At 41.7% G+C, this 27,011-nt stretch overlaps 1 protein-coding gene across 1 annotated transcript in view; it reads right to left on the bottom strand.

Moving 5' to 3' along the window:
• HFM1 (helicase for meiosis 1) overlaps positions 1-27,011 on the bottom strand; it is a 189,623-nt gene that overhangs the window by 31,393 nt on the left and 131,219 nt on the right. Inside the window, exons 16-21 of the mRNA XM_053693124.1 lie at positions 26,598-26,689; positions 26,376-26,482; positions 21,114-21,161; positions 19,747-19,844; positions 19,499-19,630; positions 18,233-18,318 (exon numbers count right to left, since the gene is read on the bottom strand). Coding sequence (XP_053549099.1) covers positions 18,233-18,318; positions 19,499-19,630; positions 19,747-19,844; positions 21,114-21,161; positions 26,376-26,482; positions 26,598-26,689 — 563 coding nt within the window. The remainder of the gene's footprint in view (positions 1-18,232; positions 18,319-19,498; positions 19,631-19,746; positions 19,845-21,113; positions 21,162-26,375; positions 26,483-26,597; positions 26,690-27,011) is intronic.

Here is a 27,011-nt window from a genome sequence, read left to right as displayed (position 1 = left end):
CGATCTGGGCTGCATAAAAGGCTTCACAATATACAAAAGACTCATTAATTGGATTCAACAGACTGTCAATGCTATTCAGCAGAGATTATATATGTAACCCAGACTGAGATATCATGGAAGCGCGCTTTCGTGCTGAAAAATTGTAATACTAGCGCACATTATCTTGTGCTGGTATTACACAGTGGAGCGCAAATATCGATTTAATCTGGCCCCTTATTCTTAACAAAATATAACTGTCAAGCTAAAACAAATAATAATAATAATTAGGAAAAATTCTGCTAGATTACGAGGTTTATTACTTGCGTTAGGGTTAAAAAGCAGCGTTGAGAGGTCCCAACGCTGCTTTTTAATGCCCGCTGGTATTACGAGTCTTGTAGGTACAGGTGTACCGCTCACTTTTTTTTTGCGACTCGAAAATACAGCAAATCCACTTACGTCAATTGCGTATCCTATATTTTTAATGGGATTTTCCTAATGCCGGTATTACGAGTCGTCCTCAAAGTAAGCGGTATACCCTCTAGCTCCAAGATCCCTAACGCATTTGAAAGTCAGTAGTTAAGAGTTTTATGGGCTAACGCTGTAGCATAAAACTCTTAACTAAAGTGCTACAAAGTACACTAACACCCATAAACTTCCTGTTAACTCCTAAACCGAGGCCCCCCCACATCGCAAACACTAAAAAGGGAAATGTATTCTTACCTGATAAATTTGTTTCTTTTACGATACGATGAGTCCACCGATTTCATCCTTACTTGTGGGATATCGCCTCCTGGTCAGCAGGAGGAGGCAAAGAGCTCCACAGCAGAGCTGTATAAATAGCTCCTCCCTTCCCTCCCAACCCAGTCATTCGACCGAAGTTAGGAAGAGAAAGGCAAAGCCAAGGAGCAGAGGTGACTGAAGTTTAACAAAAATAAAGACCTGTCTCCTAAAAACAGGGAGGGCCGTGGACTCATCGTATCATAAAAAAAAACCAAATTTATCAGGTAAGAATAAATTTCCCTTTTCTTTTACAAGATATGATGAGTCCACAACATGCTCAGTTGTAGAGGTCTGAGATGAAGACGAGCAAACGGAATGATGTCCATTGCCGCTACCATCAATCCAATGGCCTCCATGCATTGAATCACTGATGGCCGAGGATTGGACTGAATGGATCGGCAGGTCTTCAGAATCTTTAACTTTCTGACGTCCGTTAAAAAGATCCTCATGGACAGAGAATCGATTAGAGTTCCCAAGAAAGAACCCTTGTCTGTGGAACTAGCGAACTCCTTTCCAGAATTACCGTCCACCCATGAGTCCTCAGAAGGACAGAACAATGTCAGTATGAGACTTTGCCAGTTGATAAGATGACGCCTGGATCAGAATATTGTCCAGATAAGGCGCCACTGTAATGCCCCGCGGTCTTAGAACCGCCAGCAGAGACCCCAGAACCCTTGTGAAAATTCTGGGTGCCGTGGCCAGACCGAAAGGAAGGGCCATGAACTGAAATGTTTGTTCAGAAAGACAAACCTCAGGAACCTGTGAAGACCTCTGTGGATAGAAGCATCCTTTAGATCCACGGAAGTCATAAATTGACCCTCCAGGATCATTGGAGGAATGGTACAAATAGTTGCCATCTCGAAGGATGGAACCCTGGGAAACTTGTGTAGACTCTCTCAGTCTAAAATAGGTTGGGACTTTCCCTCTTATTCGGGAACTACAAAGAGATTTGAATAAAACTCTAGTCCCTATTCCTGCATTGGAACAGGACATATGACTCCCATAGAAGGGAGATCTCATACCTAGTGTAAGAATGCCTCTCTCCTTATCTGGTCCTACAGACAATCGAGAAAGATAAAAACCTTCCACTGCAGGAAGATTATTTGATTCCAGCTGGTATCTCTGAGACACAATTTTTAACGCCCAGGGATCCCGATCTCTTATCCAAGCCTGGAGCAAAAGAACAGTCTGCCCCCCACTGGAACGGTCCCCGGACCGGGGGCCAACCCTTCATGCTGACTTGGGATCAGCAGCAGGATCCTAAACTGTTTACCCTTGTTCTAAAACTGGTTTGGTCTCCAGGTTGATTTGGATTGCAAACAGGTTCCATTCCTGTGCAGAGGAAGAGGAAGGGGGGAAATCCCTGAAAATTCTGAAAGGCACGAAAAATCCTCTGTCGAGTCAGAATAATTTCCTTCAATTCAGGCCCGAACAGGGTCTTCCCCTTGTAACGAATAGCCAAAAGCTTAGAATTAGATGGCACAGCCGTAGACTAATATTTTAACCATAAGGCTCTGCGCGCTAAGATGGAAATCCTGAACACTTAGCTGCCAAATCCCCTCTGCTATGTTTAAAGGGCCTCAAGGCACTGCTCATTTTGCCGGGGATCGAACCTACAACCCTCGGGTTGCTACAGAGCTCAGCCACAGTGCATTAGCATGCTGAGCTATCTGTCCGGCTCCCAAAGAAGTCTCATTCTCAAGAGAATCATCCAGGAAATCAAACCAAAAATGCGTTGTAGTCGTAACCGTGACCACGCAGACCGCCGGTTGGAAAAACAACCCCTGATGAACATAACGCTGTTTAAGGAAACCCTCCAATTTTTAAATCCTAGGGTCCTTGAAGGTACAACTATCCCTGTTAGGTATAGTAGCCTGAAAGCGTCCGCTATAGGAATCTGGTGCAGGTGAAAATCAGCAGCTGCTGGGTTAACTCCCCACCCTCTGACTGCTAGGTGGCTTAGTTATCCACCACTAGAGCTTGTCCGCCATAAAAAGGAGAAGTTCAGAAAAAGAAAATAATGTTTTAATATAAAGCAACATTAAATATACTTTATTTCTGTGTCAGAAAATATTGAAGTAGCATGTTGACCTGGCTGGGAATAGACATTGCACTTAACCTAAAGCAATTATGTCTTGTGCACACAATTCATAAGCAATGGCAAGGAACCGCAAAGCACAGCCTGCGGATCAGAAAACCTTATTTCATGGGTGCACTTGCTTCATTTTAAACACAAGCTGCAGCACACTGATTTCTAGGTGACTTTAGACAGCATTAAAAAGGGAACACAATCAACAACTGAACTGTTTCTTTCAGTACCAAAAGAACGGTATTGTTATGCCCCTATGAGCCCTCTCAAATAAAAAGCACTACTGTCACCTTAAATGAGGAAAGGTACTGTACATTAGTAGCATTGACACTAAATGGGGCCACAGTTGACGTAAAGACAGAGTCTATTAACATAAGACACCTTATTACGGCGTTGCTATATCACTGCATGAATGAAAAAAAAATTTTTTTGACCGGCAACGTACACGCAGTGAGCACACTGAGAAACCTGTGTATCCTGCTCTGAATGTATAACGTTAGTGAGAAACAAAAAGGGCGCGCGATTGTCTATAGAGAGACGTAGCATCGCCAATCTCCGCCTATCGTCTTCTCCCTCCCATAGCCCTGTGGACAAAAATCAGCCTAAGATAAAAGTGCTTAGGCAATTTGTATTAGGGCAGCAACATGTATAGGAGGCGCAGTGGGAATAATATCCCACCAGTTCCTATTGCCTTAAAGCCACCAGATGCTTTTCTTTTCTTAACTGAAGAGAATGATCTGGTCTAGGCTACACCCCAGCACAAAGCAGAACTCAGAGGCACTACTTAAAAAATAATAAACTCTTGATTGAAGAAACTAAACTAACACCTCACTTTGCCTGCTCATATCTACTAACACAGGCAAAGAGAATGACTGGGTTGGGAGGGAAGAGAGGAGCTATTTATACACCTCTGCTGTGGAGCTCTTTGCCTCCTCCTGCTGACCAGGAGGAGATATCCCACAAGTAAGGATGAAATCCGTGGACTCATCGTATCTTGTAAAAGAAAAACAATTTTTAACCCCTAATCTGCCGAACCAGACATCACCGCCACTTTAATAAATATATTAACCGCTAAACCACCGCACTCCCTCATCGCAAACACTAGTTAAATATTATTAACACATAATCTGCCGTCCCTAACATCGCTGCCACCTACCTACATTATTAACCCCTAATCTGCTGCCCCCAACATCGCCGCCACTATATTAAATGTATTAACCCATAAACCTAAATCTAACCCTAACCCTAACACCCCCCTAACTTAAATATAATTTAAATAAATCTAAATAAAATTACTAAAATTAACTAAATTATTCCTATTTAAAACTAAATACTTACCTATAAAATAAACCCTAAGATAGCTACAATATAACTAATAGTTTGTCAGGGTGCCAGGAATCAGAGTGAGATGAGAAGTGCAAAAATAATCACACCTTTATTAATAGCAAAAAATAATAAAAAGTCCACAAGTCAAATAACAAGCCAGGAGTCAAAACCAGAGCTGGTAGTCAGACGAGCCGAGTCAGGAGCCAAAGCGAATAGTCAGACGAGCCGGAATCAGGAACAAGGAAAACAGTAGAGTCAGGAACAAGCCAGGGATCAGGAACCAGGAAGGACGTCAGGCAGCCAGGTAAAACACAGGAGCTCTCACAAACAGGTCTGAGACAATGCAAGGGCAAAGCATACTGAACAGAGGCCCTTTAAATAAAAAGTGATGACATCACAATTCTGAGACCACATCCTGTCTCACATGGATGATGCACAACAGTCTGGCCATAAAAGGAAGTGCAGGCAATGAGCAGAATCCCCCACAATGCACCAAGTCAGGAAGAGAGGTGAGTAAAATGGCTGTCAGCAGCAGATGGCAAACACAACAGGGAAAAAACCCTGACAGTACCCTCCCCTCAACGTGAACATCAGAGGAGGGAACCCAAGAACGCTCCTCCGGACCGTAGCCCCTCCAGTGAACCAAATACTGTACACGGCCCCTGGACATACGAGAGTCAATAATGCTGCTGACCTCATACTCCCCATGGTTGTCAACAAGGATAGGATGGAGACGAGACAACACAGTGGCAAACCGATTACAAACCAATGGTTTCAAGAGGGAGACATGAAAAACATTGGAGATGCGCATAGCAGGAGGAAGGTCAAGAGCATAAGCCACAGGATTAACCCGTCGGAGTATAACGGAGAGCCAATTTATTGGAAGGCACACAAAGGTTCAAGTTGCGGGAGGACAGCCAAACTCTCTCACCAACCTGGTAGGAAGGTGCGGGGAGACGCCTACGATCAGCCTGGAACTTTTGGCGCTGCATAGAACGATGAAGGCAATCCTTAATCTGCACCCACGTGGAACGGAGTTGCCGGAGATGCTCCTCCAAAGCCGGAATACCCTGAGACATGAATGAATCGGGCAACAAGGATGGTTGAAACCCATAATTCGCCATGAATGGGGATAACTTGGAGGAAGCATTAATAGCACTATTACGAGCAAACTCTGCCCAAGGTAACAGTTCAGACCAATTATTGTGGTGATCTGAGACATAGCAATGGAGGAACTGTTCCAGAGCTTGATTAGACCGTTCCGCAGCCCCATTGGATTGAGGGTGATATGCCGAGGAGAAGGAAAGCTAGATCCCCATTTGAGCACAAAAGGAATGCCAAAATCTGGAGACAAACTTGCTAACCCGGTCCGACACTATCTCTTTGGGTAACCCATGTAGTTGGAAGACCTCCCGGGCAAAAATTGAAGCAAGCTCCTGAGCGGTAGGCAGCTTCATCAAGGGAATGCAATGTGACATTTTAGAAAAACGGTCAACCACCATAAGGATAACAAACACTTGTAGGTGGATCCAGCAAACTAGGATGCGGCCAGTTGGCCAGGTGCACGTTGGATGAGCTAACGACCATTAAGCTCTACATATGTACAAAAAAGGTAGTTCCACACGTTTCGGGAACATTATCCCTTAATTGATGCATGATTAAGGGATAATGTTCCCGAAACGTCGCATGTTATGCTGTCCATGAAAGTTTAAATAAAGGACATTTTATTTAAGGTACCATAAGGATAACAGTATTGCCATTGGAAACAGGGAGCTCGACAATGAAGTCCATGGAAAGATGTGTCCAAGGACGCTCACCATTAGCAATAGGTTGAAGAAGACCCACAGGAAGACGTTGAGAAGTCTTATTCTGTGCACAAACTGAGCAGGAGGCAACATACGCAGCAACAACAGAACGAATACCTGGCCACCAGAATTGTCGCGTGACACACCAAATCATTTGGTTCTTGCCTGGGTGACCTGCGGCTTTAGGATAGTGGTAAGTGTGCAAAAGTTTAGTTTGAAGATTCTCAGGAACAAAACACTTACCACTAGGTTTCTCAGGAGGTGAATTGGTTTGTGCAGCCAGGATCTCCTCTACAGACTCCTCCTTGGACAGAGGCGAAAATTGTCGAGAGAGGGCATCAGCCCTAACATTCTTACTACCAGGCAGGTAGGAGACCACATAATTAAACCGAGACAAAAATAGCACCCATCTGGCATGTCGGGGTGACAAACGTTTTGCTTCAGATAGATAAGTTAAATTCTTGTGGTCAGTAAGAATGAGCACTGGCACGCTAGTACCCTCGAGAAGATGCCTCCATTCCTTAAGTGCCAAAATTATAGCTAGTAAGTCCCTGTCGCCAATTTCATAATTGCACTCCGCTGGAGACAATTTCCTAGAGAAGAAACCACACGGATGCAAAGAACCGTCAGGCGTAGGACGTTGAGACAAGAGGGCACCTACTCCAGTCTCAGACGCATCGACCTCAAGAACGAAAGGCAGGAAAGGGTTAGGATGAGCCAGAACTGGAGCGGCAGCAAAGGCAGTCTTAAGACTATCAAAGGCCTTAATGGCAGTAGGTGACCAATGGAGTGGATCATTCTCTTTACGGATCATGTCTGTGATAGGTTTGACCAAGGAAGAAAACTTTTTAATAAACTTTCTATAGTAATTGGCGAACCCCAAAAAACGTTGAATAGACCGAAGACCAACTGGGCGAGGCCACTGCAGAACTGCAGATAACTTGTCAGGATCCATGGAGAACCCTGCAACGGAGATAACATAACCTAGGAAGGTTACTTGAGTCTGATGGAACTCACATTTCTCGAGTTTACAAAACAGGCCATTCTCACGTAGTCTCTGAAGTACCCGTGTAACATCAGAACGATGAGCCTCAAGTGTGGGTGAGTGTATAAGGATGTCGTCTAAGTACACCACAACACACTGTTGCAATATATCTCGTAGGACATCATTAATAAATTCCTGGAAAACAGCAGGAGCATTACATAGGCCAAAGGGCATTACAAGATACTCATAATGCCCGCTCCTGGTGTTAAATGCTGTTTTCCATTCGCGGCCCTCCTTAATCCTAACGAGATTGTACGCTCCTCTCAAATCAAGTTTAGTAAAGCCCGTAGCTCCCTTGAGGCGGTCAAAGAGTTCCGTAATAAGCGGAATAGGGTAAGCATTCTTAATGGTAAGACAATTAAGACCCCTATAATCGATACATGGTCTTAACTCGCCACCCTTTTTCTTCACAAAGAAGAAGCCAGCCCCTGCAGGAGAGCAGGATTTGTGGATGATCCCCCGCGACAGAGCATCGGCAACATACTTCTCCATAGCACAATTCTCTGCAACAGACAGAGGGTACACCCGGCCCGAGGAGGAATGGCTCCGGGTTGCAGGTCTATGGCACAATCGTAAGAAGGGTGAGGAGGCAACGTACCGGCACGCACCTTGTCAAACACGTCTAGGAACTCTCGGTACTCCTCTGGCAATTGAGATACCGAAGAAGTGCACAAGACTTTAACTGGTTTCCGAAGACAAGTGGAAATACATTGCGGGGAGTGGACCACAACAAAATTTCAGACCTGCGCCAGTCGAGACTGGGATTGTGCTTTTGGAGCCAGGGATAACCCAGAACAACCGGAAAATGCGGAGAGTTTATCACCTGGAACTGGAGGGTTTCAAAATGGAGAGCCCCAACAGCCATGGACAACGGAGCAGTTTTGTGAGTAACGAGTGCGGGCTGAAGGGGCCTGCTATCAATGGCCTCAATAGCAAGCGGAACGGACCGAGGCAAAACAGGAATGGAGTGCTTTGATACAAAAGCACTGTCAATGAAATAGCCCGCAGCACCGGAGTCAACAAGAGCCTGAGTGACTATGGAGGAGTCCACCCAGGAAAGGACAACCGTGACCAAAGGTTTCTCCTTAAGTGGTTCCGTGGACAAGGATAAACCACCCAAGGTCTGCCCTCGAAAGGACCTTAGGTGTGAGCGTTTTTTCCGGCCGTGTAGGACAAGACTCCAAAAGGTGGCCCTGTAACCCACAATAGATGTAGAGCCCCTCCCTCCTCCTATAGGCCCTCTCCGCCGCGGAGAGACGCGTGAATCCCAGCTGCATCGGTTCAGCAGCACCTGGTGACTCTGGACCAGGAGGCATGGGAGGAGAGGGAGGCATGGGTGGGAACGAACACGTAGGAGACAATGGAACAGGAGGCTTCCGCAGGCGCTCCTTGAAAGAGCGCCTCTCTCTTAGTCTGATGTCAATTAGGATAAAAAAAGACACCAATGCTTCGAGATCCTATGGTAAATCTCTGGCAGCAACTTCGTCTTTGATCGCATCAGAGAGCCCATGAAAGAAGGCGGCAACAAGGGCTTCATTGTTCCAACCTACCTCTGCGGCAAGCGTACGGAACTCAATAGCTACTGAGCAACAGATCTTGTACCTTGATGAAAGGACATGAATTGTTTAGCAGCAGAGGAGGAGCGAGCCGGAACATCAAATACCCTTCTAAAGGAGGCCACAAATTCGGGGTAATTTGAAATCACAGGTTTATTAGTCTCCCACAAGGGATTAGCCCAGGCAAGAGCTGTGTCAGAGAGTAACAAGATGAGAAATCCCACCTTAGCTCTGTCAGAGGGAAACGCCTGAGGTAACATCTCAAAGTAAATGCCCACCTGGTTCAAAACCCTCTGCACTGAATAGGATCGCCTCCATATCGCTGAGGTAGAGGTGCAGAACCGGACATGCTCCTGGTAGGCATAAGTGCAGCAGCGGAAACAGGAGCAGCCATAACTTGTGGGACACTTTGGTCCAAATGTGCAGTGCAGTGTCAGCAGGGTTTGCAGGGCTAGTGCAAATTGATCCAAGCGGTGATCCTGTTCATCCATCCTGGAAATGATGGCAGGTAAAGGTGGATTATTAGCACCATCAGGATTCATGGCCCTTGCGTAATGTCAGGGTGCCAGGAATCAGAGTGAGATGAGAAGTGCAAAAATAATCACACCTTTATTAATAGCAAAAAATAATAAAAAGTCCACAAGTCAAATAACAAGCCAGGAGTCAAAACCAGAGCTGGTAGTCAGACGAGCCGAGTCAGGAGCCAAAGCGAATAGTCAGACAAGCCGGAATCAGGAACAAGGAAAACAGCAGAGTCAGGAACAAGCCAGGGATCAGGAACCAGGAAGGACGTCAGGCAGCCAGGTAAAACACAGGAGCTCTCACAAACAGGTCTGAGACAACGCAAGGGCAAAGCATACTGAACAGAGGCCCTTTAAATAATAAGAGATGACATCACAATTCTGAGACTGCATCCTGTCTCACATGGATAAAAAACAGTAGATGGGTCTGGACTAATACCTCGAATAACTTGAGGCCAACTCCAATGTTTCTTGTTTACCTGTCTCACATGGATGATTCACAACAGTCTGGCCATAAAAGGAAGTGCAGGCAATGAGCAGCATCCCCCACAATGCACCAAGTCAGGAAGAGAGGTGAGTAAAATGGCTGCCAGCAGCACATGGCAAACACAACAGGGAAAAAACCCTGACATAGTTACATTGTAGCTATTTTAGGATTTATTTTTATTTTACAGGCAAATTTTTATTTATTTTAACTAGGTAGAATAGTTATTAAATAGTTATTAACTATTTAATAGCTACCTAGTTAAAATAAATACAAATTTACCTGTAAAATAAAACCTAACATAAGCTACAATTACATCTAACACTATACTATGATTAAATAAATTAAATAAACTAAATACAATTAATTAACTTTATTACAAATAGCCCTTAAAAGGGCTTTTTTGCGGTGCATTGCCCCAAAGTAATCAGCTCTTTTACCTGTAAAAAAAAAAAGTACAATACCCCCCCAACATTAAAACCCACCACCCACACACCCAACCCTACTCTAAAACCCACCCAATCCCCCCTTAATAAAACCTAACACTAACCCCTTGAAGATCACCCTACCTTGAGAAGTCTTCACCCAACCGGGCCGAAGTCCCTAACGAAGCCGGGCAGAAGTGGTCCTCCAGACGGGCAGAAGTCTTCATCCAAGTCGGGAAGAAGAGGTCCTCCAGACGGGCAGGTCTTCATCCAGACGGCATCTTCTATCTGGTGGTGGGTTTTAATGTCGGGGGGGGGGGGGGGTATTGTACTTTTTTTTACAGGTAAAAGAGCTGATTAATTTGGGGCAATGCCCCGCAAAAAGCCCTTTTAAGGGATATTTGTAATTTAGTATAGGGTAGGGATTTTTATTATTTTGGGGAGCTTTTTTATTTTATTAGGGGGATTAGATTAGGTGTAATTAGTTTAACAAACTTGTAATTATTTTATTATTTTCTGTAATTTAGTGTTTTTTTTCATACTTTAGATAATTTTATTTAATTGTAATTAATTGTATTCAGTTTATTTAATTTATTTAATTATAGTGTAGTGTTAGGTGTAATTGTAACTTATGTTAGGTTTTATTTTACAGTTAGGTTTTATTTTACAGGTAAATTTGTATTTATTTTAAATAGGTAGCTATTAAATTCTTAATAACTATTTAATAACTATTCTACCTAGTTAAAATAAATACAAAGTTGCCTGTAAAATTAAAATAAATCCTAAAATAGCTACAAAGTAACTATTAGTTATATTGTAGCTATCTTAGGGTTTATTTTATAGGTAAGTATTTAGGAATAATTTAGTTAATTGTAGTAATTTTATTTAGATTTAATTAAATTATATTTAAGTTAGGGGGGTGTTAGGGTTAGACTTAGGTTTAGGGGTTAATACATTTAATATAGTGGCAGCGACGTTGGGGGCGGCAGATTAGGGGTTAATAATTGTAGTTAGGTTGCGGCGACATTGGGGGGCGGCAGAATAGGGGTTAATAAATATAATGTAGGTGTCGGCGATGTTGGGGGCAGCATATTAGGGGTTTATAAGTATAATGTAGGTGGAGGCGGTGTCCGTAGCAGCAGATTAGGGGTTAATAATATAATGCAGGTGTCTGCGATGTCGGGGGCGGCAGATTAGGGGGTAATGAGTGTAACATTAGGGGTGTTTAGACTCAGGGTTCATGTTAGGGTGTTAGGTGTAGACATAAAATGTATTTCCCCATAGGAATCAATGGGGCTGCGTTAGGAGCTGAACGCTGCTTTTTTGCAGGTGTTAGGTTTTTTTTTCAGCCAGCTCTGTCCCATTGATTCCTAGGGGGAAATCGTGCACGAGCATGTTTAGCCAGCTTACCGCTACCGTAAGCAGCGCTGGTATTACAGTGAGATGTGGAGCAAAATTTTGCTCTCCGCTCACTTTTCTGCGGGTAACACCGGGTTTAAAAAAAACTGTAATACCAGCGTTGTCTGTAGGTGAGCGGTGAGCATAAAATGCTTGTTAGCCCCGCACACCATTACCGACAAAAACTCGTAATCTAGCCGATTGGTATTTTCTTTCCCAATATACAGTATTGAAAAATGTTTTGGAAGATAAATCAAAAAACATAATTTATGCTTACCTGATAAATTCCTTTCTTCTGTTGTGTGATCAGTCCACGGGTCATCATTACTTCTGGGATATTATCTGCTCCCCTACAGGAAGTGCAAGAGGATTCACCCAGCAGAGCTGCTATATAGCTCCTCCCCTCTACGTCACCTCCAGTCATTCGACCAAAGACCAACGAGAAAGGAGAAGCCAAGGGTGTAGTGGTGACTGGAGTATAATTTAAAAAATATTTACCTGCCTTAAAAAACAGGGCGGGCCGTGGACTGATCACACAACAGAAGAAAGGAATTTATCAGGTAAGCATAAATTATGTTTTCTTCTGTTATGTGTGATCAGTCCACGGGTCATCATTACTTCTGGGATACCAATACCAAAGCAAAAGTACACGGATGACGGGAGGGATAGGCAGGCTCATTATACAGAAGGAACCACTGCCTGAAGAACCTTTCTCCCAAAAATAGCCTCCGAAGAAGCAAAAGTGTCAAATTTGTAAAATTTGGAAAAAGTATGAAGCGAAGACCAAGTTGCAGCCTTGCAAATCTGTTCAACAGAGGCCTCATTCTTAAAGGCCCAAGTGGAAGCCACAGCTCTAGTAGAATGAGCTGTAATTCTTTCAGGAGGCTGCTGTCCAGCAGTCTCATAGGCTAAACGAATTATGCTACGAAGCCAGAAGGAGAGAGAGGTAGCCGAAGCCTTATGACCTCTCCTCTGACCAGAGTACACGACAAACAGGGAAGACGTTTGTCGAAAATCCTTAGTTGCCTGCAAGTAGAACTTGAGGGCACGAACTACATCCAGATTGTGTAGAAGACGTTCCTTCTTTGAAGAAGGATTTGGACACAAGGATGGAACAACAATCTCTTGATTGATATTCCTGTTAGTGACTACCTTAGGTAAGAACCCAGGTTTAGTACGCAGAACTACCTTGTCTGAGTGAAAGATCAGATAAGGAGAATCACAATGTAAGGCTGATAACTCAGAGACTCTTCGAGCCGAGGAAATAGCCATTAAAAACAGAACTTTCCAAGATAACAATTTTATATCAATGGAATGAAGGGGTTCAAACGGAACACCCTGTAAAACGTTAAGAACTAAGTTTAAACTCCATGGCGGAGCAACAGTTTTAAACACAGGCTTGATCCTAGCTAAAGCCTGACAAAAGGCCTGGACGTCTGGATTTTCTGACAGACGCCTGTGTAACAAGATGGACAGAGCCGAGATCTGTCCCTTTAATGAGCTAGCCGATAAACCCTTTTCTAAACCTTCTTGTAGAAAGGACAATATCCTAGGAATCCTAACCTTACTCCAGGAGTAATCTTTGGATTCACACCAGTATAGGTATTTACGCCATATCTTATGGTAAATCCTTCTGGTAACAGGCTTCCTAGCCTGTATCAGGGTATCAATAACCGACTCAGAAAAACCACGTTTTGATAAAATCAAGCGTTCAATTTCCAAGCAGTCAGCTTCAGAGAAGTTAGATTTTGATGTTTGAATGGACCCTGTATCAGAAGGTCCTGTCTTAGAGGTAGAGACCAAGGCGGACAGGATGACATGTCCACTAGATCTGCATACCAAGTCCTGCGTGGCCATGCAGGCGCTATTAGAATCACTGATGCTCTCTCCTGTTTGATTTTGGCAATCAATCGAGGAAGCAGCGGGAAGGGTGGAAACACATAAGCCATCCCGAAGTTCCAAGGTGCTGTCAAAGCATCTATCAGAACCGCTCCCGGATCCCTGGATCTGGATCCGTAGCGAGGAAGTTTGGCGTTCTGGCGAGACGCCATGAGATCTATCTCTGGTTTGCCCCAATGTCGAAGTATTTGGGCAAAGACCTCCGGATGAAGTTCCCACTCCCCCGGATGAAAAGTCTGGCGACTCAAGAAATCCGCCTCCCAGTTCTCCACTCCCGGGATGTGGATTGCTGACAGGTGGCAAGAGTGAGACTCTGCCCAGCGAATTATCTTTTATACTTCCATCATTGCTAGGGAGCTTCTTGTCCCTCCTTGATGGTTGATGTACGCTACAGTCGTGATGTTGTCCGACTGAAACCTGATGAATCCCCGAGTTTTTAACTGGGGCCAAGTCAGAAGGGCATTGAGAACTGCTCTCAATTCCAGAATGTTTATTGGTAGGAGACTTTCCTCCTGACTCCATTGTCCCTGAGCCTTCAGAGAATTCCAGACAGCGCCCCAACCTAGTAGGCTGGCGTCTGTTGTTACAATTGTCCAGTCCGGCCTGCTGAATGGCATCCCCCTGGACAGATGTGGCCGAGAAAGCCACCATAGAAGAGAGTTTCTGGTCTCTTGATCCAGATTCAGAGTAGGGGACAAGTCTGAGTAATCCCCATTCCACTGACTTAGCATGCACAATTGCAGCGGTCTGAGATGTAGACGTGCAAAGGGAACTATGTCCATTGCTGCTACCATTAAGCCGATCACCTCCATGCATTGAGCTACTGACGGGAGTTGAATGGAATGAAGGACACGGCATGCATTTAGAAGCTTTGTTAATCTGTCTTCTGTCAGATAAATCTTCATTTCCACAGAATCTATAAGAGTCCCTAAGAATGGAACTCTTGTGAGAGGAAAAAGAGAACTCTTCTTTTCGTTCACTTTCCATCCATGCGACCTTAGAAATGCCAGAACTAACTCTGTATGAGACTTGGCAGTTTGAAAGCTTGAAGCTTGTATCAGAATGTCGTCTAGGTACGGAGCTACCGAAATTCCTCGCGGTCTTAGTACCGCCAGAAGGGCACCCAGAACCTTTGTGAAGATTCTTGGAGCCGTAGCCAATCCGAATGGAAGAGCTACAAACTGGTAATGCCTGTCTAAGAAGGCAAACCTTAGATACCGGTAATGATCTTTGTGAATCGGTATGTGAAGGTAAGCATCCTTTAAATCCACTGTGGTCATGTACTGACCCTTTTGGATCATGGGTAAGATTGTCCCAATAGTTTCCATTTTGAACGATGGAACTCTTAGGAATTTGTTTAGGATCTTTAAATCCAAGATTGGCCTGAAAGTTCCCTCTTTTTTGGGAACCACAAACAGGTTTGAGTAAAACCCTTGTCCTTGTTCCGACCGCGGAACCGGATGGATCACTCCCATTAATAACAGATGTTGTACACAGCGTAGAAACGCTTCTTTCTTTATCTGGTTTGTTGACAACCTTGACAGATGAAATCTCCCTCTTGGGGGAGAGAATTTGAAGTCTAGAAGGTATCCCTGAGATATGATCTCTAGCGCCCAGGGATCCTGAACATCTCTTGCCCAAGCCTGGGCGAAGAGAGAGAGTCTGCCCCCCACTAGATCCGGTCCCGGATCGGGGGCCCTCGGTTCATGCTGTCTTTGGGGCAGCAGCAGGTTTCCTGGCCTGCTTGCCCTTGTTCCAGGACTGGTTAGGTTTCCAGCCTTGTCTGTAACGAGCAACAGCTCCTTCCTGTTTTGGTGCAGTGGAAGTTGGTGCTGCTCCTGCTTTGAAATTCCGAAAGGGACGAAAATTAGACTGTCTAGCCTTAGCTTTGGCTTTGTCTTGAGGCAGGGCGTGGCCCTTACCTCCTGTAATGTCAGCGATAATTTCTTTCAAACCGGGCCCAAATAAAGTTTGCCCCTTGAAAGGTATATTAAGTAATTTGGACTTAGAAGTTACATCAGCTGACCAGGATTTTAGCCACAGCGCCCTACGTGCCTGAATGGCGAATCCTGAATTCTTAGCCGTAAGTTTGGTTAAATGTACTACGGCCTCCGAAATGAATGAATTAGCTAGTTTAAGGACTCTAAGCCTGTCCGTAATGTCGTCCAGCGTAGCTGAACTAAGGTTCTCTTCCAGAGACTCAATCCAAAATGCTGCCGCAGCCGTAATCGGCGCGATGCATGCAAGGGGTTGCAATATAAAACCTTGTTGAACAAACATTTTCTTAAGGTAACCCTCTAATTTTTTATCCATTGGATCTGAAAAAGCACAGCTATCCTCCACCGGGATAGTGGTACGCTTAGCTAAAGTAGAAACTGCTCCCTCCACCTTAGGGACCGTTTGCCATAAGTCCCGTGTGGTGGCGTCTATTGGAAACATCTTTCTAAATATTGGAGGGGGTGAGAACGGCACACCGGGTCTATCCCACTCCTTAGTAACAATTTCAGTTAGTCTCTTAGGTATAGGAAAAACGTCAGTACTCGCCGGTACCGCAAAGTATTTATCCAACCTACACAATTTCTCTGGTATTGCAACAGTGTTACAATCATTAAGAGCCGCTAAAACCTCCCCTAGTAATACACGGAGGTTCTCCAATTTAAATTTAAAATTTGAAATATCTGAATCCAATCTGTTTGGATCAGAACCGTCACCCACAGAATGAAGCTCTCCGTCCTCATGCTCTGCAAGCTGTGACGCAGTATCAGACATGGCCCTAGTATTATCAGCGCACTCTGTTCTCACCCCAGAGTGATCACGCTTGCCTCTTAGTTCTGGTAATTTAGCCAAAACTTCGGTCATAACAGTAGCCATATCTTGTAATGTTATCTGTAATGGCCGCCCAGATGTACTAGGCGCCACAATATCACGCACCTCCCGGGCGGGAGATGCAGGTACTGACACGTGAGGCGAGTTAGTCGGCATAACTCTCCCCTCGCTGTTTGGTGAAATTTGTTCAATTTGTACAGATTGGCTTTTATTTAAAGTAGCATCAATACAGTTAGTACATAAATTTCTATTGGGCTCCACCTTGGCATTGGAACAAATGACACAGGTATCTTCCTCTGAATCAGACATGTTTAACACACTAGCAATAAACTTGCAACTTGGTTACAATCTTATTTAACAAAAACGTACTGTGCCTCAAAGAAGCACTAAACGATTAAATGAACTGAAAAAAAAAAGTTATAGCATCAATCCTTAAAAAAAACAACACAACTTTTAGCAAAGGTTTGTTCCCATTAGTAAAGTAACAATAATTAAATTTGAAGCATAAAAATTACAGAGCAACGTTTTTAATCACAGTCAATATATAAATCTCACAGCTCTGCTGAGAGAATCTACCTCCCTCCAAAGAAGTTTGAAGACCCCTGAGTTCTGTTAGAGATGAACCGGATCATGCAGGAAATACAAGAGTAACTGACTGGAAATTTTTGATGCGTAGCAAAGAGCGCCAAAAACGGCCCCTCCCCCTCACACACAGCAGTGAGAGAGAAACGAAACTGTCACAATTAAAACAAGCAACTGCCAAGTGGAAAAATAATGCCCAAACATTTATTCACTCAGTACCTCAGAAAATGCAAACGATTCTACATTCCAGCAAAAACGTTTAACATAATAAATACCTATCAAAAGGTTTAATGTACTTTTAACAGAGTAATTCCAGTGAAATACCATCCCCAGAATACTGAAGTGTAGAGTATACATACATGTCATTATAACGGTATGGCAGGATTTTCTCATCAATTCCATTCAGAAAATAAAAACTGCTACATACCTCAATGCAGATTCATCTGCCCGCTGTCCCCTGATCTGAAGCTTTTACCTCCCTCAGATGGCCGAGAAACAGCAATATGATCTTAACTACTCCGGTTAAAATCATAGTAAAAACTCTGGTAGATTCTTCTTCAAACTCTGCCAGAGAGGCAATAACACGCTCCGGTGCTATTGTAAAATAACAAACTTTTGATTGAAGTTATAAAAGCTAAGTATAATCACCATAGTCCTCTCACACATCCTATCTAGTCGTTGGGTGCAAGAGAATGACTGGAGGTGACGTAGAGGGGAGGAGCTATATAGCAGCTCTGCTGGGTGAATCCTCTTGCACTTCCTGTAGGGGAGCAGATAATATCCCAGAAGTAATGATGACCCGTGGACTGATCACACATAACAGAAGAAATATTTTTTAAAAGTAGAAGTTAAAAATAATAATAATGTTTTAAGAAAGACTGAAGATAAGAAAAATAATAGGTTGGATGATAAAAGGAGTTTTCTATGGTTGGAACATAACTGCTTGCAAATACAATGACCTAGAGAACAGTTATTATTCCCAAAATAACAAAAAAAGCTTTCCTGATTGAGTCACAATTAAATTGCCAGTTGAATATTATTGTATTTGTTCTAGAAGTGTAATGGTAAAATTCAAAGCAATAGAGCAGGTAACTTTTGATGAAAGGGGAGGAGACCATGCTGTATTTTAGAAACAGAGGGATTTTTTGGAAACATACACTGCAAACAATGGAACCACTAGTGATGAACAGGAAAGTGGATTTATTACAAATATCTTTTCAATTTTTATACCATTGCTACTAGTATTTGGTATGGCTAGGAGGTTCATTTACAGGATATTTATAGAGATTAGGTAGAAACTTGAAGTATATTATCTTGGAAGTTTATGCCTTCACCAAGTGGATAGGGATCTTTTTAACCAATAACCAGTAATTATAAATCAATCACATGCTGTTGCTCTGAATGTGAAGAAATTAATTTAGAAAATATAAATTTGATTTTCAGTAAATATAAATATCTAATGTATTAGTATTTAATATATGCCATTACAATTACATTAGCAATACAATATCACATACCATTTCAATTTCCCTTGGGTTAGTATCTTCTATTTTTTTAAAAGATGTGAGTCCAGAGTTTACCATTGCATTCGCTAAGGTAACACCTATGAAAAATGTTAAGCGTTTAAGAACAATTAAACATTACAAAACTATAGTACTTAGTATATAGTCATTATCAAATAAATAACTTTGTGGGAGATACCATGAGATCCAAATTACAGGTATTATTCTTTTGTATGATTTCTCAAAATGCGTTAAGCACTAATCTGTGCTTGTAAGACTTTCTCATACAAAAAGTGATTCTCCTTTCTAATATTTAAATCATCATTGAGTATTTATCAATAAGCTACACACAAACTTTGGTCATTACCTGTAATATCTACCTTATTGTGATGGAATAAGACACCTATATAGGAACAAGTTACAAGACTCTAGACTGCTTTTGAATATATAAAATTAAATATTTCAATAAAGAAATGCCTATACAGAGTATTGTTTAGGGCATATTCTTATAATTGGTGATGAAATCAGAATAAAAAGTAAAGCTTTTCAGAGGTCTAAAGATGCTGAATGATGAAAACATATTTTTTATACACAGCCATGTTTAAAATTAGGATATTTGATACAATTCAATATAATTATATAATGGCTACTTTTTTATTTTGTTATCTGTTAATTAAAAATAGACTGTTATCTGTTAAGATGTTTACACATAGCTCATTTACCTTTATTTTGTCATTTGAAATAACAATGTTTTGCCTGCTGAAGAGCAAGCAAAAGAAATCAACCTCCAGTGGGGATAGGAGAGACCATTTAAAATTAGTTCCTGCAGCTGCTTTGAATACAATGAACTCTTATCAATTGCTTGTTTGAGTTTATTGTCCCTTAAATAACATGTTGATAAGCTATTTGAATCAATGTAGCTTTTACAAATACAAGCAACCTGTATGCAATCTGTTTTTACTTATCTGCACTTGGAAACATTTCTGGGTGCGGGTGGACATTCATGCAACATTGTAGGAAAATTGTATTCAACTGCTATATTTTGTAAACAATTACTCTTTTCCAGTACAAACTAAAATAAATGTTGGGAGTGAAGAGTGCAGCAAAAAAGTGAATTCTGGGTTTGTTCAAAATTAAATTTAAATTATTATGTAATAGCTACTTCTTAATTTACAGGTTACATTTTTTTAAATCTTGGAGTTGTTTTTTTAAAAAAATGTTTATTCTTCTCCCATTTGTATAACTTCAGCACATGAAAAAAAGACTTCTATTTTCACATACCAATTTTTTCTAGTTGTTTTGATACATGTAAAGAGTTTTCCCATAGTTTGCTTCTAAAACACTTGGTCAGGATCAGTGAGTTTAAAAATGCGACAAACTTCTTTTCTTGTAATGCCATAAATTCAGATAAACCTATATACGTAATAATAAAAATAGGCTTTGGTAGGTAGGGTAATCAAGCTATTCCAGCATATTAACAAAATAACAGTGTTTTATGTAACTATCATAGTAAAAAAAACAACACATACATTTAGTTATTCTTGTGCCATGTCTGAAAATCTTTGCTATGTCTTGTGTTAAAGAAAAATCTTGAACAGGAATGCATCCAAACTGGGCCTGTATAAGACTATAGAAAAAATAAAGCAATAATTTTATATTAATAATATTATATTAATAATTTAAATAATTGCAAAAAACTTTGGCTCATATAATTTTGTTCAATATTTTTAAGCTACCGTGTTATATCTTCTACAGGGTCATCAAATAGCTCCTCTTTCACACAAGGGTTGTTGGGGGAATATTGATTTATTTTTGGTTGAAGCATAGATTCAAAGCCATCATATTTATAATTTGAAACCTAGTATCTACAAAGGTAACAAAGAAGTATTTCAGATTGACCTTGTGGTAACCAAACATTATTTCCAATAAGAGGTAGCATGCTCATCTAGGCCAGGGGGGACTGATCAGCCGGGCAAATAGGACCTGGACCGAGGGCCCAGTATATACGGGGCCCACAAATCGCATCTCCATTGCTCTTGGTGTGCTACTTAAGCTGGACTGGCACCTGCCCTTTAGTAATTAAGCAGTTAAGTGTGGGTTTAGTGGGGGCCTTGGCCATAGAGTGGGGACCTTGTTTCTGTATGTGGTATGTTGCTCGGGAGCCCTAGAGTGTGGGGGGGCCCTGTCAGGGGTCTGTTGCTATGAGGGCTATGGAGTGTGGGGTCTGGCCCTCGAGGTTGGGGGCCCTGTCTCTGGCCCTTGACATTAAGGGTCCTGGCCCTGGAGGTTGGGGGGCCTAGTGGGGGCAGTTCAGGAAGGCAACTATGTTCATTTGCATACATTTAAATACATTTGGGTCAGTGTGAGACAGTGGGGCTCTTCCTAATTTTTGCACGGGGCCTTGATTGGTCTCAGTCCGCCCCTGATCTAGACTGTAAGGGGACAGATTGCATATGCATTTAATCTGTAGGAGGTGCTTGTCTGTCATATCCACATGGAATCTCATGCTTAGATATTGTTCCATAAATTTGCCAATGCCTAGCCACCCTAAAACTCGCGTAATTGTTAATCTTCAGTGAGTTAGCCGCTAAAACTAACTCTGACTTCCCTTCATTGCAATTATCCCTACTCCGAAGTTGCCTTTCCAAGTGAAAAGGACTATGCTATCCCTCTAAGCATAAACCTGCAGGGAGGAAACAGAAACAACTCCAAACAAAGCACAAGTAATATTTTTATACATGTTACATACATACACATTAGACTAAAGATTTTTATAATACATACAATCACATATTTTAAGAGAAAATATAAATAATAATAGTAAAAATTTCCAAAATGCTACAAACTTCTTGCCGATTTACTTGGAAACAAAAATAAATAAAAACAAGAACATTACCAGTTCACCTTCATTTCTCTGGACTTTATTTTTCCTTCCATTGGATATCTAAAAATAAAATTATGTTTATTATCTACAATTGCTTAGTTATAACTCCAATAAGATTATTTTTTCAGTAATATCAGATCTCATTATGTTATCACTTTGTGTATAAACACTTTCTTCCTTATCTTATATCTGTTTGTAAACCAAAGCCCAATGCTTCAAGAGAATAATTGAAAATTAACATTGTTTTACTCAACTCTTCTGCACCCCTCTGGGAGTGTAATTTATTGTTCCAGCTGTGTCAATAGCCTAGACTCCAGTATAGAAACTTTCAGTGTAGGTTAGGATTCAAAAGGCTAAATTAACTCTTTAAAATGCCGAAATAGGGGTAAACGAGCTACTTTTAAACAATTTAATACACTCCAGCAGGTAAAATGGATCATTGGGCACAATTTAAACGGGATACATTTTTTGAGTAAACTGACCCCCAAATTATTCATTGAAATGAATTCACTACCTTTTCCTGTAAATAGAAAATACATACTGTAAGTACGTCTCAACCATCTACTTAGACATAGGGCTGCATTGAGCCTAAAGTAGATAGTTAAGAAGCAGCAATCATCAGAACTCTGCATCTTAACCTACTATGCCAAATAGTGACTTCTCCCACCGGGGTGATTAACAGTCCCTGCACATGTGTGACTGCCCGAGCGAGCATGGGGCAGTGTTGCACAAGCAGTGACTTGAACAGGATCAGCTAGCTACTATGCTGGGAGGACAGGCACAGAGATTCTGCATTTATCCATCCGGCCCTTGTTAAATGGAGCCTATAGAGCCCATGGATTATGTAAGAGATAAAAGGTGCATAATATTATGTTAATCTTTGTCTGAAATACTGAATGTCTTTAATACTATATGCACTGTATACCAACAATAGCCAATTAAAACTAAAAAGGACACTGTATTCAAGAGCAGCATTTAAACATTTACATTGCCTGATACATATGAAGTAAAAGTTTTTTTTAATTAAATTTAAACTAACATTGCAGTATCAGTTATGCACTTCCATCTAATTTTCATGGTCTAATAGCTACTTCCTACTGATGCTCAATAAGCAGGAAGTACCTATAAACCAATGAGCATTATCAGGAACTGACTATCAGCTAATGGGCTACATTCATAGACGCTTGTGACCTTACTGAGGGACCTCATTTTAAAGGAGATATCTTGTTCAAAATGCATTGAGCCTCTCTTCACCTATCTTTCTGAGATTATCATTATTGGGCCTCTCTGTCATTAACATTTTGTATTAAGTGCCCAATACATGAAATCTTGAAAAAACTACAATTACAACAACATCAAAAACATACTTGCACAGTAAATCTATATGTAAGTGTAGAATATTCATATGTCTGGTTATAGAAAAGTAGTCTCGCTGGATAGAATGAGAGGTGTCTCAGAATTCTCACAGACAGAAAAGGGGTCTGACCGTGGATATTCCAGTGCTTAAAGTTTTCACCTAAACCTCAGCCAAGCATACAGAGTTTATAAAGCACCCGTGTCTTGTCTTGGCGTTATATCTTGCCACTTGCTGACAAGGTTGCCTTGTTTTTATTTTTTTTTCAAAGTTTCCTTTTGTGCGTATGTTACAGTGGTTGTGTTTTTCACAGTTGTAATTCATTGTTTGGGTAAGGTTTTTGTAATGCCTATATCCTTTACAGTAGAACTAATTCTAGGCAGTAAGAAGTGAGCTGTTGTGAAAGATATGTGGCTCTGTGGATTATAATAGAGCTGAACTCATGTCTTTCCTTAGGATGACAGATTTCTTTTGAGTACAGTGTACCTTCAAAATAAAATTGTACGCACTCAGTATACCAAAGGATTCACAGACTTATGCATACAACACTATCTTGCAATATCTCATTTTTTATATACTATAGAACTTGTTTTGAATGTGGCTTCTGCTGTTTCAAACCAAGACCCTTATAATAAAGCTAATTCTAGGGGGTAGATTTATCAAGCAGCGGATGCTGCAATCTACCCCCGAAGTTTCAGGTCCATCTGAAACTTAAGTTAAGAAGCAGCAGTCGTAAGACCGCTGCTCCTTAACTCATCCGCCACCACTGAGGTGGCACTCTCTGTCACGCCGCTCCATCTTGGCAGCGGCTCTGCCTCTCCTACCATGGTCGTTGCCATGGTTGCGGCGCTTGTTGTGGCGATGACGTCATCTCAGCACGCCGTTTCTGGCCTCTGATGCCGCTCTCCTGTTTGCTATTCTTGGCGCGAACTTGCGCCTATGTAAGTACCTCTCACTTTATGCACTTTGCCCAAGTATAGGTGTAACTGTGGGCCCTGACGAAGTGCCGTAATGGCACGAAACATGTTGGAGTAGGTGAACAATTGCAGGCTGCTTCACTGGCTGTGATGTTGCTCTATGCTTGTTTTCTCAAAGATAACTTTTACTTGCATTTATTAATAAAAGTTACATTTTATATGTTTACTCTTGGCTCATTGGACTGCTGGTTATTTTTACCATAGCGGTGAGAATTCATATCCGTTACTGTGTGTGCTCCTGTGTGTTTATATTTTCTAACCTGAACTGCTGTTTGCCTTATCGTTACTGAAGCCTGCCTGTTTCAAGACTACTCTATTGCTTAACCCCTGAACTGCTGATTGCCTTATTGTTGTTGACCTCTGCCTGTTCCTGACCATTCTACTGGTTTACCCCTGAAATGCTGGATTGCCTTATTGTTGCTGACCTCTGCCTGTTCCTGACCATTCTACTGGTTTACCCCTGAACTGCTGATTGCCTTATTGTTGCTGACCTCTGTCTGTCCCTGACCATTCTACTGGTTAACCCCTGAACTGCTGATTGCCTTATTGTTGCTGACCTCTGCCTGTTCCTGACTATTCTACTGGTTTACCCCTGAAATGCTGATCTGCTGGATTGCCTTATTGTTGCTGACCTCTGCCTGTCCCTGACCATTCTACTGGTTTACCCCTGAACTGCTGGATTGCCTTATTGTTGCTAACCTCTGCCTGTTCCTGACTATTCTACTGGTTTACCTCCGAACTGCTGATTGTCTATTGTTGCTGACCTCTGCCTGTCCCTGACCATTCTACTGGTTTACCCCTGAACTGCTGGATTGCCTTATTGTTGCTGACCTCTGTCTGTCCCTGACCATTCTACTGTTTAAGCCCTGAACTGCTAATCTGCTGGATTGCCTTATTGTTGCTGACATCTGCCTGTCTCTGACCATTCTACTGGTTAACCACTGAACTGCTGGATTGCCTTTCTGTTGCTGAACGTTGCTTGTCTCTGACCATTCTCTGCCTTACCCTTATTGTCGTGAAGGACTACCCTGTCTACTGTGACTACTGGCCATGTTTGGTCTGAAAGGGAAATATCCCACAAGCATTACACCCCCTGCTAGTGGCTGATTGACCGCGACTGTGCAGGGGGCGGAATTGCACAAGCATTTCACCAGAAATGCTTGTGCAATGATAAATGCCAAAAGCGTACGCTGTCTGCATTTATCGATGTCGGGCGGACATGATCACTACAGCAGATCATGTCCTCCTGACATGTGATAAATTTACCCCTATGATTCACAGACTTATGCATACAACACTATCTTGCCATATCTGAGTTTTTTAATATACTATAGAACTTGTTTTGAATGTGGCTTCTGCTGTTTCAAAACAAGACCCTTATAATAAAGCTAATTCTAGGGGGTAGATTTATTAAGCAGCGGATGCTGCAATCTACCCCCGAAGTTTCAGGTCCACCTGAAACTTAAGTTAAGAAGCAGCGGTCATAAGACCGCTGCTTCTTAAATCATCCGCCACCTCTGAGGTGGTGGACAACAATCATCCCGATCAGATACGATCGGGGTGATTGACATCCCCTGCTAGTGAATGTGCAGGGGGCGGCATTGCACAAGCAATGATAAATGCAGACAGCGTATGCTGTCGGCATTTATGGATGTCGGCCGGACAAGATCCGCTATGGCGTTTTTTTTCCGCCCCAACATTTGATAAATCTAACCCTAGTACTCCTTAAAGGGATACTAAACCCAATTTTTTTCTTTTATGATTTGGATAGAGCATGCATTTTTACGCAACTTTCTAATTTACTCCTATTATCAATTTTTCTTCATTCTTTTGCTATCTTTATTTGAAAAAGCAGAAATGAAAGCTTAGGACCCGGCCCATTTTTGGTTCCGAATCCTGGATAGTGCTTGCTGATTGGTGGCTACATTTACACAATTAATGAGCAGTTGACCGGCCCAGGCAAGGAATTAAAATCTGACCTGTTATCTGTACTTGAGGGTAGAACTGATTTCTATGATACATTGAATATTTGCATTAGCTCCATCAAGGGAAAAAATAATTAAAGGGCAAGCCAATGAGCACCTATTGAAATGTTCCAAGTACCCCAAGGGGAATATGCCAGGTAAGATCCCCTTCCCAAGGGGACATAGACAAAAATAGATCACTTTCTCTTTACCTGTTTAAAATAATCCTCATTTCCCCCTATAGTCATAGTATATGATGGCTATAGCTGCGTTCCCCTTCTTCTGAAGGCTGCAGCTTTACTAATCCTGCCAGCAACTGCTTTATATTGCTCTCCAAATTCCAAAAACTTGCCGGCATGGAGAGAAATAATGCAAAATCTTTGGAGGCTTTTTTTTAGAATTATATTGCAATGCATGTTTCTCTCCGTCACATCCAGCTCTCTGCATAGTCAGATAAACAGCTTTCAAGCTCAAATTTGCTTTTTTTAAAAAATTCTTTGAAAGACCTCACAGTACTAAAAAGACTTTAGATAATCAGGCCCCTAGCATTATCCTTTAACAAAGGATACAAAAAAAAAACTAAGCAAAGATGACAAAAGAAGTAATACTTTCAGGTTCCAGAATTCGCTTTTTGGCTTTTCTAGGTGGCCTGGGACAAGCACAGTTAAAAGCAAGAGATGTGTAATGTGTCCTTTAAGAACAGTCAATCTGGTCAATACATTCAGTTAATCGATAATAATAATAACCTGATGCAGGAGAACCTTTTATCAGTGCAGGATATCTATCTATCTATCTATCTATATGTGTATCTGTCTATCTGTCCTCAAAATTATTATACAAAGCAGAATGTATAGTATTACTATTGCTTACCTCTGCGTTACCTTTGGGGCGGGGAGAACAACATTTTCGCACCAGGGCAATCTGTTGAACAGGTCCGCTACTGAACAAAGCTGTAAATATACTTTTCTAAATTCATTACCTAATAGTTATTCTGTTCTTGTCTTTATTCAATGTATTCAGTAGCCTCTTCTCACTTGTTCTCAGCTGTACATCAGAAAACTCGCTGCATGCTGCGATCATTGTTATCTGCAACAAAAACATCAGCAATAAGGGCACTTGACAATGTTCAGCTCATGTTTGATATGCTTACATTATTTAAGACTGCTTATTGGAAACTAAATAATTTTTCTTCATGCTTTACCATTTCCGGTAATGTCTCTTTTCCATTAATCCTCTGAAACAGTTTTGCTGTGTCAAATGCAATGTAGTATAAAGCCATTAATTTCCCGGTTTCTAAAGTAGAGAATATAAGTTAATAAACAAAAAAGAAAAAAAAAGTTAGGTAGAAATTTTAATAATAAATACATTTCTTAGAGGCACAGTGTGAAAACAGCATGATCTCTAAGGGGTAGATTTAACAAAGGTTGAGCGGACATAATTTGCTGTAGCAAATCATGTGTGCTCGACCTCGCTAAATGACAACAGAATACGCTCTCTGCATTTAAAATTGCACAAGCATTTCTGGTATAATGCTTGTGCAATGCCGCCCCCTGCTCACTGGCAGCCAATCAGTCGCTAGCAGGGGCTGTCAATCATCCCGATCGGTTTGGGATGA

This window comes from Bombina bombina, chromosome 10, assembly GCF_027579735.1.
Source record: "Bombina bombina isolate aBomBom1 chromosome 10, aBomBom1.pri, whole genome shotgun sequence".
NCBI lineage: Eukaryota > Metazoa > Chordata > Amphibia > Anura > Bombinatoridae > Bombina > Bombina bombina.
Note: the sequence above shows the minus strand (reverse complement) of the source record. Positions and strands in the feature narration are given on the sequence as shown.